At 42.6% G+C, this 15,233-nt stretch overlaps 1 protein-coding gene across 1 annotated transcript in view; it reads left to right on the top strand.

The window, feature by feature from the left end:
• The window catches only part of MEGF11 (multiple EGF like domains 11), a 224,741-nt gene that overhangs the window by 115,989 nt on the left and 93,519 nt on the right, over positions 1-15,233 (top strand). The window contains exons 6-8 of the mRNA XM_054387816.1: positions 5,960-6,206; positions 8,226-8,346; positions 13,557-13,693. Of these exons, the coding sequence (XP_054243791.1) occupies positions 5,960-6,206; positions 8,226-8,346; positions 13,557-13,693 (505 nt within the window). The remainder of the gene's footprint in view (positions 1-5,959; positions 6,207-8,225; positions 8,347-13,556; positions 13,694-15,233) is intronic.

Consider the following 15,233-nt stretch of genomic DNA (forward strand, 5'->3'; position numbering starts at 1 on the left):
ACTTGATAAGTTACATCCCTTGCTTGGGACTCCTCTTATTTATCAGACTTGTGTGTTTGCTTCCACATTGTCTTGTTTGTCTGCTGCACAAAATGCTGGATAGCTCTGCTGACCCAGAACACAGCAATGCACTGATCACTCCCAGTGGGAAAACAGCCATTTGGGAGGGAACCAGCACTTCCAGTCTGTCCTCACTGTGTATTCCACAGGGCAGAACTGGTAACAGGATATCTTGCACAATGGTGGCAATGGATATACAGAGCCTGCTGGGACATGGTTTAATGACCATGGTGGTGTTAAATTGAAGGTTGGACTCGATGATCTTAGATGCATTTTCCAACCCAAGCAATTCTAGGATTCTATGATTCTATTATCCTTCACTTGAACAAACCACTGAGCCTTCAGGGAGAGGATAGGGATGCAGAGAGGAAGAAACACTTTTGCTGTGGCGAGCAAGCTTGCCACAGAGGGATGAATCTTTCACCTGTCATAGTGCCCTATGAAGACAACTGTAATTATGCTTAGGCACCCAGCATCATCCTTTACAGAGTTATACTCACTTTTATTGGTGGTAATTAATCTCCAGTCCCATTTTCGAAGGAGAAAAAGTGAGTAAGTTAGCAGGTTTGCCAGGGAATGCTGACACGTGACCTGAAATATGGCAGTTCCCTTTAATGTAGCATCTCCCAGGAGAGCGCTATCTGCTCCAGACTCATCCCTCATGGTATTGACATCCACACACGCTGTCTAACAGGAGCATTTGTACCTCCCTGCCATCACCACTCTCAGGTTGCTTTTCTTATTGATGGTATAGTTAAAGTCTCTGTATCATTTTGACGTTTTTAATGGCATATGCATTTACAGCGAAGCTCTTGTGTAAGCTTTAATCAGCTTTCTGTTCACATGTTGTTGCTGTTATTATTTATCTCTCTTATGGTAACACATAGAGGCTATCAACAAGAGCAGGATTAGGCTCTGCTGGGCTTGGCTGTATTTTTAAAATGGCCTCTCTGTGCCCAGGGGGAAGTGATGCTAATGATCGTGGGCTTCCATGGTCCTGAAGCTGCTTCATCCCATAGCTATGAAACTGGAATCACTGCCACACACCAGCTAGGATTTGCCACAGTGATGAATATACAGAAAAAATGTCTTGATTGCTGAATCCTTTGGTTTCTTCTGTTTTTTAAGTTTCTAGGAGGAATTACTAGACCCCAATTCCATTGCTAGTTATGGGCTTGAGTAGTCTCACCCACAAGTGCTCCTACTGAGCTCAGTGGAATTACTTGTATGAATAAATAGATTGATCTTAGCAACTCTGTGTCTGCCTACCTTTGTAAAGGTACAGAGGTTACCACAGTATGAGTTACCACAACAGAAACATCACAAAATGTTCCACTGAAATCATGTAGGTAAAGAATTTCTTTGCAACTCTGCAGTGTCTCTGCAATATGGGACTTGAAGGAAAGGGCAAATGAAAACCATCAGGAATTGATAAACTTTGAGCAACCAAGAACTTAATTTTATGTGAGATTGCTGCAGTATAAAATCAGGTGAGGATGATACTTCATTATCACAAATTTTACACTACTGCACTGTCAACAAATTTCATTCAGTTCCCTCTGCAATTAATCAGCAGTGGTTGATCTGATGGTGCACAAGATGGCTCTGCTCCTTGTGACATATATAGGGCTTGAACTGATAGCTAGAAGCAGAAAATCTTTACCATCTGAAGGAGAAACTTCAATCCAGAGAAGCCAACTTGTCACTGTGTGTATACAATCCATCACTAGAGTGACAGCAGGATGTTCACCTGTGGTCTACACCCATACCACATTCACCTTGGGTCTACACAGAAATTATGACTCCAGTTCCAAACCATTTAGTGAGCTGTAGTCAAACCCTGCTAGTAGTTTTAGGAGTATAAAAAGAAGCCTAACAAAGGCCATTTCAGGCATTGTAAATGAGACATGGTACAAGTCCCATTTTTTGTAGTTCTGTTTTTTTTTCTTTCTTTCCCCGAGTATTCAGATGTAGTTTAATCCTCATTTTTATGTCCTCTCCCTAATAAATCCCCATGAAATTCACATTCTTAGTAGCTATCTGGTATGCCAAGCTGTTTTATTTCATAGATAATTAAAACATTTTGGCTAGCTGCTTTGGGCTAAACATACTGAGTGTTGCAATGTGTGCTCACTGATGCCTTGTACTTAGAAACCTTTGGAAAAATTTGTTTAACTGCCAGCTGTTTTTTTGGTCACTGCAGGCCTCTTTTATTTATATTGATTTGGATTTTTATGTTTTTATAACCAGTTAGAGGAATTTCTGCTCTTTACTTCAGTATTTTACTCTTGCTTTTGGCTAGATTGTGGAGTGAAATTCAGTATAGGGAGAAAGCAAGAATCTGACCAAATATCAATATATCAAGACTGACTTACATCACAGGAGTTGTGTTTGGGGCAGACATTGTCAAAGCGAAACAAGATCATAGGATCATTAAGGTTGGAAAAACCCTCTAAGATCATCAAGTCCATCCATTAACCCAACACCACCATGGCTATTAAATCATGTCCTGAAATGCCATGTCTACATATTTTTTTAACACCTCCAGGGATGATTACTCCACCACTGCCCTGGGCAGCCTGTGTCCAATGCCTGACCACTCTCTCAGTAAATAATGTTTTCCTAATATCAAACCTAAACCTCATTCCTGTCACAACTTGAGGCCATTTCCTCTTGTCCTGTCACTCGTTACTTGAAAGAGGAGGCCAATATCCACCTCACTTCTACCTCCTTTCAAGTAGTTGTAGAGAGCCAGAAAGTCTCCCCTCAGCCTCCTCTTCTCTGGACAAAACAATCCCTGCTCCCCCAGCTGCTCCTCATAAGACATATTCTCCAGACCTCTCTCCAGCTTTGTTGTACCTTTCAAAGCTTGAGCTGATGATGAGAAATGGTTTTCCCTTCCTATAAAAAGTTTGCTTTCCTCTTCACTTTCTTTCAAAGTGAAAACCACAAACCAAGCAGATAAATCTGATGATTGGAGTACTCACCTGAGACATGGAAGACCAAGGATATGTGTCACATCTTCTAATGAGTGTTATTTATTCATATTAAGCAAATTAATTGCAGCTGGAATTCTATCAGCCCAGAGCAGCCTACAGTCTGGCAGCCAGGGCTCTGATGTGAAGTCTGATAAGGTAGGAACAAAGTCCCTGAAGCAGGCAGGGTTAAGTTTGATTTCTGCAGTCCACTTCTCCATGCAAAAGGCTATGGGCTATGCTGTGTGCTTCAAATGTGTCCCCTTTGTGGAGGCACAGAGCCTCATCCCTTGATGATCAAGTTCTGCAGAGAACAAAACATTATTTCTGGAATGGAAATTGCTGGGAAACTCCATCAGCTCCAGCAGATTTGCTCCCTGCCCCAGAAGGCTTACAGAGTCTTAGTAAGTGTCTGTGTGAAATAAAGATAGATCATCTCTTTCCACAGGTTCTCAGTAATAATTTAAGACTTTGAAAGAGTAAGATTTTGTTTGCTTGACTCCCAATGGTGTTAGTGAGGAACTATCATCCCTGTTTACAGCTGTGGGGAAAAAAATGAGGTGAAGCAAGAGAATACCTTGTGTGAGGAACGAGCAGGATCCTGCATGCTCTGCTTTCTGCAGGACACAAAACCATCTCTCTGCAACTTATGAGACCCTGCAAGTCCTTCTGAAGACCCTGGAATTGTCCTCTGGACAATTAGGTGATAGACAACTAGACAATTTTTAAGGTCTCTTATGACTCAAGCCTTTTATAATTCTGTGGTTCTGATGGATTTATTTTGGCCTTTAACACTGTTGCTGAAGAAACACAAGTTTGGAAATCAGCAGTGTTAGTTGAGTAAAGTCCCTTCCTCAACCTTTTCTGCTGAGTATTCCTAGACTAACCGATGAGAAGGACAAAAACATCACCAAAATTAACTGATAGACTGATTGAATCATAGAACACCATGTTGGAAGGGACCTCAAGGATCATCTGGTCCAAACTTTCTTGGGAAAGGCACTGTGTCTGTAGTTGTCCAATGTGGCTTGTGTGCCAAGTACTGTAGAAAGGAAGTGCTATGAAACTTCTAGGACAAGGTTGCCTTGCTAAGCCTGGAAAGAGAGATGCAGGTTTGAGAAGGAGCAAGTGTCACCTGGGGATTAGTTTACATGTTTGCAAAGAGAAGAGCTGGTGAGGACAGCTCTCTTGCTGGGATGACACACTCCTTTCTTTCCTGCATGGAAGTGGATTTTCCACTACCAGAAGAGTTGTTGGTATAACTGAAACCAGCTCTCTGAGCACAACAAAGTGTACCTCAGGATGATCTGTAACTGTCAACTGGGGTTTAGCCAGCAACTCTGTTCTGAACAAAGTGATGATTTGCTTCACCCTTGACATAGCTCCTTTGAAAGGCTGCTGAGCGGAGGGAAGGACTGCTGGAGAAATCTTTGTTTTTCTGATGCCTGTTTGCTGAGGAAACCTTAACCTCTGGGTGTTTGTTAGAGCTGTCTCTTTAGTGTGTGTGCATCTTAAAGGGGTGTTTTGCAGCTGCTGATTGCTATTCCTATAGCAATTCATGATCATGCTGCTTCTGTAATCCAGATTTCCCCCTCTCACCCTGCCTACAGCCCACAAGCAAGAAGATGGGATAAGGCAAGATTGCCATGTGGAGGGTTCTCACCATACCTTAACACATTCTATAGGGAATCTCTGCCCTGTGTCCATGGCCATAGGGTTTGGGGCCCTTTGTATAGCTACTACATGCTGTTACTACCACAGAAATTACCTGGCATATACACTCCATAATTTCATCCCTAAACCTGGTCAACTTCATGGCATCCCATCTCCAGTGTTATTTTCTTCCCTACCATCTCTTTACTACAGAAAACCAACCAACCAAACCAAACAAAACAACAACAAAAAAAACCCACACCAAAACAAAACCAAAACAACAAAAAATATACAAAGTAGAAAGGCTTCTTTAGATTATCATATTTATTATCTTGTGAGAACAGTGCAAAGAAACAATATTTGATGACATTATTAAGTCTACAGGATTTGCTTGGCAATACGACCTGCCATTAACTCCACTGCAGTCAGGATGTGATCCTCAGCATCTAATTCTGCTATAAATTCATTCTTTCCAGCTATCTAAGAGCACTAAGAAACAGGATATTAAAAGATTTAAGTCCTGATCCAATAAGGGTGTTAAACAAGTCCTCACATTTAGGTATCTAAGTAGTGCTGTCACCTCCTTGCATGGTAAAGTTCTGGGTTCCTCAGCTCAGGAGAAACAGGGAACTACTGGAGTGAGTCCAGCAGAGGCTACGAAGGTGCTGAGGGACCTGGAGCATCTCTGTGAGGAGGAAAGGCTGAGACACCTTGGGCTGTTTAGCCTGGAGAAGAGCAGCCTGAGAGGGGATTTTATCAATGCATATAAATATCTAAAGGCTGGAGGTCATGAGGATGAGGCTGGGCTGTTTTCAGTTGTGCCTGGTGACAGAACAAGGGGCAATGGGTAAGAAGTGGACCACAGGAGGTTTCTTTTGAACTTAAGGAAAAACTTTGCTATGAGGGTGCTGGGGCCCTGAAACAGGCTGCCCAGAGACTTTGTGAAGTCTCCTTCTCTGGAAAGATTCCAAACCTGCCTGGACATTGTGATCCTGAACAATCTGCTGTGGGTGACCCTGCTTTAGCAGTGGGTTGGACTAGATGATGTGCTGGGATCCCATTTCAACCCCCACGATGCCAGGATTCTGGGATACTGTAAAGCACATTGCTGGATTGGGGTAGTTTCAGGAAGCCTGGGGGCCCTCTAGAAGGCTCCTGGTACCACCAGTGCCTCTGGCTGCTCACCAAACGAAGTGAAGAGGCTGTGCTGAGATGCTGTTGATGCCCTGTTCCTCATCACCTTGGTAAAGGCCTGTGTGTGTGCATTGCAGGTTGCGACAGTGAGCACTGGGGACCCCACTGCAGCAACCGCTGCCAGTGCCAGAACGAAGCTCTCTGCAACCCCATCACGGGCGCCTGCGTCTGCGCAGATGGGTACCAAGGGTGGCGGTGTGAAGAGCTCTGCGACCCGGGAAGCTATGGCAAGGGCTGCCAGCTGGAGTGCCAATGTCACAACGGAGCTACCTGCGACCATAAAACTGGAGAATGTCACTGTGCTCCTGGATACACCGGGGTGTTGTAAGTTCAATGCCAGGTGTATTTTACTCTGCTTCGTTTAACAGCCTTGCTTCGAATGATTTTAATGCAAGGAGTAATTGGCAACATTTAGACAATTGCTGTGTTATCAACTTTCCTTTGTGGAAATCAGGTAACAGAGAAAGGCCAAACAAAGGAAATATTATAAATTATCAATGCATATAAATATCTAAAGAGTGGAGGTCATGAGGATGGGGCTAGGCTCTTTTTGGTGGTGCCCAGTGACAGGACAAGGGGCAGTGGGTGCAAAGTGGACCATAGGAGGTTTCACCTGAACTTGAGGAAAAAACTTCTTTGCTATGAGAGTGCTGGAGCCCTGGACCAAGCTGCCCAGAGCGTTTGTGGAGTCTCCTTGACTGGAGACTTTCAAAACCTGCCTTGACATGTTCATGTGCCATGTGATGTAGACATACCTGCTTTAGCACACGGGTTGGTCTCGATCTCCAGAAGTCCCTTCCAACTCCTGCCATTCTGTGCTTCTATAATTCCATGAAATATCTTTTTTTTTCCTTCTTTTTTTTTTTTTCCTAATACTTATACCTATCTGCTTAATAAAATAAAGTACTAAAGTGAACCTAAAATCCATTGTATTTTCCAGCTTGTACAGCAACTGTACCTGCTCCTAATTTCAGTATGTGAATAAAATCCAAATTAGAGTTGAGTTTTTACAAGCAGATTGGACATTCTACTCATTAGCAGTCCAGTGCAGTATCAAATGGGACTTACCATCTCCAATTTATTTGAATTTAAATCTAACTGAGAAAGCATTACTGTTAACTATATCAGCTTACTATCTAGGGGGTAAATTTTAAGCATAGTGAGGAGGGATTTAGTGATGTGACTGCTATTAACTTTAACGAGAATCATGTAGCTAAATCCCCATACACCACACTGGAAGTTTACCAGTAGGATTCACAAAATCTGCATATTAATTGTAGGACAGCAAGCAATAGTTCCTTGTTTAAAATTGCCCACAGTGTAACATCAGTTCTCATTAGAGATCTTTCAGTAGTTTCTGAAGTAATTATGGTTTTCAAAATTATTTAAGGGGAAAAGAGAATTTAGTCACTGCATTTGGTTGAAGAACCATTACAGGTAACAAAATGCTTTTGTAGTCGGATATTATTTGTTGACCTGCTTGAAGAGGAAGGTGAAAATAAAGACAATATTAACCCTCATAAATAAGGGATATGCTTTCTGAATGTTTCATTTAGTACCTGATTTTCTCTTAGACTCGTTACCTCAGTCCTGGAAGCAATCACAGCTGAAGAATCTGCTTGCTATCAGGAGTGGTCCCATTGACATTAGAATGTCAATTCTCAGCAGTAAGTCCTTGCAGGGCCAGCCCTTGATATGTTGTATGAACATCCTCATCAGAGGAGGGTCAGTTAGGGGAAGAACTTGCTGTAGTTTCAGAACCTGGGAATAGAGAAAGAAGTGATGTTTAAAGCAGTAATGTGTAACGTAGGAGGCACTTGTTTTTGCAGGGACTAGCCTTACATTGGCCCCCCATGAGTACCGAGAGAGACCCAACAAGCTTAAATAGCCTTTAAGTGATGCTGAGTTCTCACCAGCCCATTATGTTAACATTTAGTAGTGACTGGAGGAATTTCAGGCATTTTAATCCCATCTTTTTATTCTATTTGTAGCTTCTTTTATTGCTATTTCACATAATTCACACTGATGGCTTCATCCTGCAACTCTTACTTTCCTGGACTATTTTAGAGGACATGAGTTGTCCTGTTGAGATGGGTGAAATTTGGAATATGCATAATGATTGCACACATACATCAGCCTTACAGGGCTGGCTCCGTGGCACATAAATCATCCCAGCAAAAATAAAAGAAACCTTGGCTAATTGCTAATGGCAGCAGAGCCATACTGAGGGTTCATAATTTGCATAAGGACTCCCATGCTGACCTGTGTTGTGGATTCTCCTCATTTAGTGTTCCCTGTAAGTTGTTTTAAATGTGTTTTTTTGTTTCTTCTCTCTCCACAAAGTTGTGAAGAGCGCTGTCCCCCAGGCAGTCATGGAGCTCAGTGTGAACTGCGCTGCCCCTGCCAAAACGGAGGAGTCTGCCACCACATCACCGGAGAGTGCTCCTGTCCTCCTGGATGGATGGTGAGTGGTTTGTTCACACTCATCCCTCATTTGAAACTTGGAACAGGAGGTTAATCCTTCACTGTCTCAGCAGATGCCTTCCCTGTGTGCTCGTGCTGCATCTCTGCTATTTCTTGTCATGAGGCTCTGACAGTTACAGACAGGCCACCAGCCTACTCATCAGAGACTTTAACAACAGTAAACCAAGCAGTGACTACTCACGGGGTCCCAGAATCCATGGTGGGGGTGGAACCTCATAAGGTCTGATTTGCACCCCTTGGCCCTTGTCCTGTTGCTGGGTACTGCTGAAAGGAGTCTGTCCCCATCCTCTTGACCCCACGCTTTAGCTCTTGCTGAGCATTGAGAAGATCACCTCTCAGGCTGCTCTTCTCCAGGCTAAACAGCCTCAGGTCTCTCAGTTTCTTGGTGTGGGAGAAGATCTGTATTTTTTTTCTCTGAATTACAGTTCCTTGGAATATTCCTTCCAAGCTATGCTCAACATTTTCACAAGCACTCTACTGTTTCCCCTTCAGAAGGGAGGAAGACAGAAGCCAGGGGGAATTCTGTGCCTCAGGCAGTCACTAAAGCAGGATTGTGCCCAAACCACAGAGACCAGTTCAGTGTCCCTGTCCTTACTGAGGCACAGTCCCCACTTGCATCAGGGGTTGCACTGCAGAAAGCAAATTGGCCTAACCTTTAATCCTTTGTGTCAAGAAAGCAAGGTCAGGCATTTTAAAAGTCCTCCACTTTATCAATAATGTGGTAATTATCTCTCTTGGGGTTTGCCAGCGCTCACAGGCCCACATACTGTTTAGCTGTGCTGCATTTCCTGGCTTTTTTCCTGTATCTGTCAATTAGTCTCTTGGCAGTCTTGCTGGATTCTAATGCATTACTGGGACTTCATTTTAATGCATGGAAGACCCTGAATATCACCACACAGCTATGGCTTCTGATGTGGACCTTACACCCATACCTAAGGACTGAGAGAGATGTTTATGTACAGCAAATTCTACCTCCATGGATCTCATTTTAGTTCAGAAGTACCAACCATGAAATTCTGGTGTCTACCAGGCAGCAACATGGGAGAACATTGCATAAGTTTTGGTGGAAGCTCAATATAGAGAATTTCTCTCTGTCTGGAGAGTTAGAGTCTTTTTAACTTGGTCAGGGCAAAGGTGGTGATGATGTTAATCCATTGCAAATGGCAAAATAGGCAAAACTTGTCAGGAATTTAAGCAAGGATCTGGCACCTTTCCCTCAGCTGGCATTCAGTGCAGACAAAGGAAAAGTTCTTTCCTAAAGAGTACTGGAGCTAAAGCAGGTAGGAAGCAATTCAAATAGTTTTAAGAGCCTGACAGTCTGTTCTGACTCTAGCCCTAAGGAGTGATCAATAAAGTGATTAACCTACAACTTTTAGGATATTTTTTTCACCCATTTTGTCTTCTTCACTCAAATATTTCTCAGGATCTGTGTTGTTTTGCTGTTCTCTTCCTCACTGTGGGTTTGGTTTTTTTTTGGTTTTTTTTTTTTTTTTTGAGGAGCTTTCTGTTGTTTTGGGTTTCTTTTGCAAAGTTAAAAACAGCACTAATGAGATAAGAATATCAGAATAGAGCAGAAAGTTTATAGAGGTCTTTTAGGATGCAGTACAGACCCTAAAGAAGAACCACAGCACTGGGGCTCCACAGCAGCTGTGGTCATGTATTCTAGCCCACGTCCACCCTGTTTCTTACAGCTTGGAGTTTCTTCTCTGCATTTTTAGTGGTCCAGAGAGACTCTCCTGAAAACTGTGTTGTTGACTCCTCTGTCCCCAGAGAAACCCTAGAGTTAACAATTGATGTTTGAAACAAGCATAACTGGAAATTGAAGAGAGAGATCAAGTATTCCAGGGAAAGAAACTGAAATTATAAGTAAAAGCATTCAGCTTGTAAATGCTGAGATTTTAGTATAAAAGGTCTCTCCAGGGTTTTAATGAAAAGCTGGTAATTTAGTACACAGAGAGGAAAATTTTTTTTTTTTACATGCTATATTTTTAACTCTTGGTGGTTGAAATGGTTTGGGAAGTGAGACATGAGTGGGCTGTAAACAAGCAAACGAGATGGGATTGCTAGACAGCATTCATTTTATTTCACACCATGGATAGTCTTTCTTTGACATCCAGAATTTTACTTGCTGATTTTGAGGTTTGAGACTACACATATGTATTGAATGTACCATCAAGCTGGAAGGAAAAAATTCTCCCTGGATTTATACAAGTGCAAATCCACTTGGATTTTATTGCTGCTGGATGAGTTGTGACTTTTATCCTTTCCAAAGCTAGGCTTATTAACAGCAGCTCAGCTCTCTTAGGGGATTGGTTACCTATGGGATAGGCAAGGAAAGGCAATAAGTTGCATGAGAGGAAATTCTAGTGTTCTTAGGTTCTTCCTTGGAACTGCTATCTTCAAAGTCTAGTTCTTCTATTACTCATAATATTTCTTTCCTCTTGCTTCCTCCCAGTCAGTTCAGACTGTCCCAGAAGCATAACAAGTTATACAGACTGTGTCCTGTGAGACTTTACTGTCCCATGGGGTTTTCACTAAGAGGATGGTGGCTAACTGCATATATCGTTGAACTAGTCAAGAAAATGTGTTTCCAGTATACTACAATGTTGAGCTGTTGCACTTCTGTGTGTCTTTGTGGCCGTGGGATTAGTGGGTGGCTGCCTTAGGGCCTCATTAACAATTTACAAGTTTAATTCTATACATCTTTATCATTTGCAGTATTAAATTCTCCAAGCACTCTCAGGAAGGAGGGAGAAGATTTAAATTTAACATTTACAATGCTTCTCAGAAATACTTTTGAAGGACTAGACCTCCCTGCTCACAAAAGCAGCAATCCCTCCTTACGGGACAGAACCTTTGCCACTGGCAACATACCCTGCTTGGTCCCAAGCTCACGGTGCTGTGTTAACACAAAACATTCTGCAAATCACTTTTCTTTTTTTTTTTTTTTCTTCTCATTGCCTCTGGGCTTTATCAGGCTACTCTAATTTGTATTTTTGACTATTTTTCTTTCTGTTGTGGATTTTAATCATGGAGGATGTGTGAGAGAATGAAGCAACGAAAAAAATACTACAAAATGGTAATAATGTATCAAACAATGTCAGAAGCAGAAGCTGATGAGATCAGGGCCCTAAAAAAAGGTGCTGATGGGGTGAATTTTACTGATTAGATGTATCAGCAGCAGGAAACGTTGATCTGACATTTGGTCCCCCAGAGAGGGATGTTTTGGATTCCCTTAGTACATATTAATGCAAAAAGTACTCCTAAAGATTCTCTTGGCTCCAGGGGGATGCATCACAGAGTATTGCTTTCCCATCATTTGCTGATAGAAATCCTGTTCCTTTTGAGATGTGGAGAGAGAAAGTATTTATTATCAAGATAAATGGATACTTACATTTCTAGATATATAGTGCTGTGTATTGCCCAAGTCCAGAGACACCATTTTTTTAACACTATGATCTGAAAGTTGTTGAACTGAGGCCAACCTGTCTGTTTTATAGCCTAGGAGTCACCTATCACAAGTTGGGAAAGACTTGAAGTGTCTGTTTTATGATTACAGTAAAGAGCAGCCTCTCCACTCTGGGGCTGTTGATATTGCTAAACTTCCCAAACTGGTAAGAGAGAACCCCAAGGAGTCAAAGCAACCATTAAGTTTCTGCTTTATGTTTTGTATAAGTTGACTCCAATATGCACCTTGTTCAAAACTCAGAGCCCATAGGGTTTGTTAGGGAAAGAAGACTTTTGAGAATTAAAAACAGAAAAATGCTGTTCCAGTCAAACACTGCTCTGACACTGGCACTGACAGCAGTACCCCTTGCTATAGCTGCCAAGCATTTTCCATTACAGGACTCCATCTTTAGATCACTGCACTGCCAGGGTTGTTTTGGCTGAAGTTACTCAGCTGGATGCTAGCCTCAGATTTTATGTTTGCTCATATAAAACAAAAGCATTCATACAACTTCTAAGAAAGTGGAGGGAAATCCTTGAGAGGCCTTGGTACTTTGCAGGGAATATTATGTGATACCTAGGGGAAAACCACCTGAGTTTGGTAGATAAATTCTCCAAAGACACAATATCAAGCATAAAATGGGGGCAGGAGGTAGCCAGTGAGATGTGGAGCTGAGGTAGGTGAGGGTCTGAGGTATGGCTCCAAGGTTGGGGATAAGGAGCTGGGGAGATCTTGGATGACACATCCAGCCAGTGTTCGGGGATCAGGATGATATTCCACTGCAAAATCACTTCATCTGTCCCAAAAGCTGCTGCACTGCTGATGTGGAGACTCAAACTCTTCTATGCCTGGTGGCTTTCTGCACTATCCTAATCTGTTGTTCCCATCCTGCCTCCTCCACGGCTTAGACAAAGCACTGGGCAGATGCCATTGCATGCTGCTTGAAGAGATGAGTGTGGGTGCTGGATGAGAGTAGAGAGAATGGAACCAGTAGAATCTAAAGAGGAGTAGAGAGCTGTATTTGGTCTTTCTTGTGGATGAATGAAGTGGGGCTGTCTGAACAGTGGATATCATAGGTCATCAGAACCAGGAGAACTTCAGCTTCATAGTGCAGCCTTTCCAACAGTCTTTCTCTTCCCCAGTGTTCACTTTGTGTCACTTAGCCAGGGTAGATCCAACACATTTTCAGACTCTGTATTTCACAAAAAAAACCCCAAACACCAGCACGTTTGCAGCCTTCTCTGGTTGCCTACAACCTCTCCCAAGCCTTCCTGGACCTATTTCCCACCACCCCAGCTGCAGTTCACAGGGGAGATACAAATAAGAGAATTTTCAATGACTGTAGACTCGTGAGGAGATAGAAGAGCAGTGGAACAAGCTGCCCAGAGAGGTTGTGGAGTCTCCTGCTCTCTCAGTTTCCAAAACTGCCTGGGCATTGTGACCCTGGGCAGACTTCTGTGGCTGCCCCTGCTTTAGCAGTGGGGTTGGACTAGATGATCCCCAGAGGTCCCTTCCAACCCCTATCATTCTGTGATTCTATGATTCTGTGGTAGGGCAGCTGAACATTTACCCTAGTAACAGACTTCTGAGACTGTCTTTACTCATTTTGACCCAGAAAAAATACTGCCACTACACTTAGATCTATTTTCAGGAAGAATGACAATAAAAATCCAAGCTGCATGCAGAAATTTATTGCATTATGAATGCTGACTGAAATATTGCTCTTTCTGCAACCTTACCAGGGGCTGGTGTGTGCACAGCCATGTCCTCCTGGAACGTTTGGAATTAACTGCAGCCAGGACTGTCCATGCCACAACGGAGGACACTGTGATCCCGTGACAGGAAAATGCATCTGTGCAGCTGGCTATGTAGGAGACAGGTAAAAATGAAAGTTCCAAAGCTTTAATTTTAACCATGGGTTGACAATATTTATATCCCTTCTAGAATAATCTTACTCTCTGAAAAATGGTGTTATGTCTCTATTGCTCCAATTAGGTTCATCCTTCTAAAGCAGTTCAAGCATTATAAATGCAGCAATGTTATTACTTTTTATTGGCAATGCTCTCCATTTACAGGGTTTTTTTTTAATATAACTTAAAAAATTTAATGGATTAAATTTAATTTAGATATTTACAGTGATAAATTTAATAGAGAGCATTACATGTTTACAAGATATGTAAATGAACTATATTTATACAAATTAATATCCTCAAGAGTAAGCAATGCAGCAGCTTAATGTTTCCTTCAGCCCCTCTGTGCTGCTGCAGCACTGATCCATCTCAGACACCAGCGAAAGGTGATAAATCCTCAACGTTTATAAACAAGAGCCCTCACCCATAAATCAGTCAGAGCAGATAATATTGTTTTACAGAGGTGTCATGGATCCAGCAAAATGACTACACAGCAAAGCCAAGGTGGGATTGTAACCCTTGCTGGCTTAGACCTCCAGTCAGTGCTGCCATCAAGGCTAAGAATGGTGGGGCAGCTGCAGTTAAAGCCTTCAGGTGCCATTTGCACAAGGGGTTGGGCCAGGTCACCAGAGTTTCCAGAGACCATGGGCATAGCTCACTGGCTATACTAAAGCTCTTTCTCCTGTATGTCCTATTATTTTATTTGCTGGGACAAGCTAGAATCAGTATGCTGACATATGCTACCATTACACTTTAATGCAGCAAAGCTCATTGGAATTTCTCATTTCTTGCTTCATTGTATACTCAGCAGGTCTTCACAGCTCACAAACAGACCAACCTTCAGTACTGGGCTGGGCTTCATAAGGCTATGTTCTTCCCACTGAACATGGAAGTTCATTTTTTTCCACTTTATTGACTCTAGACATTCTGTCAGAATTTTTCATGAGGTTGAATATGGTGGAAATAGCAATTATTTCAAATTAATTTAGTGGAGAAGATATCAATGTGTGTCTTTTCCCCATCCTCCATCTGGAGACAATGATTTCAGCCAGAGGGTAGCATGTAATCGCTTTTGCTATCAAAGCTTTCTATTTCTCTCTGTTTGGAGACAATTTCACTAACAGCCTGAACACTTATACTGGTGACCACACTTCAGTCCCAAGCCATTCCCAGTGCTGGCCATACTCAGGAAGGCTGTAAAAAGCCCTCTGCCTGTAGGTGTCCTCAACTGGATGTTGCAGACCTAGATTGATTTCTGGCTGGACGTGAATCAACACAGTCAGACTTGTTGGGAGCTCCCAGCCAGCATCCTGTAACTGAGCCAGCTTCTTTGCTCAGCTGCCAAAACAACCCCAGCCACGAGGGAGGACATGCAGCAGAAGACCTGGTTCTTCTACAGGCACGTGGCACAGTAATGGGGCTTCTGAACTGCAACACTTACTTTGTCCTTGAGCAAAGGGAGCATGGGCTCTTCATGGAGAAAAGTAAGAGAGATTTGTATTCAAAAGA

The sequence above is a fragment of the Indicator indicator genome, chromosome 16, assembly GCF_027791375.1.
Source record: "Indicator indicator isolate 239-I01 chromosome 16, UM_Iind_1.1, whole genome shotgun sequence".
Lineage (NCBI taxonomy): Eukaryota > Metazoa > Chordata > Aves > Piciformes > Indicatoridae > Indicator > Indicator indicator.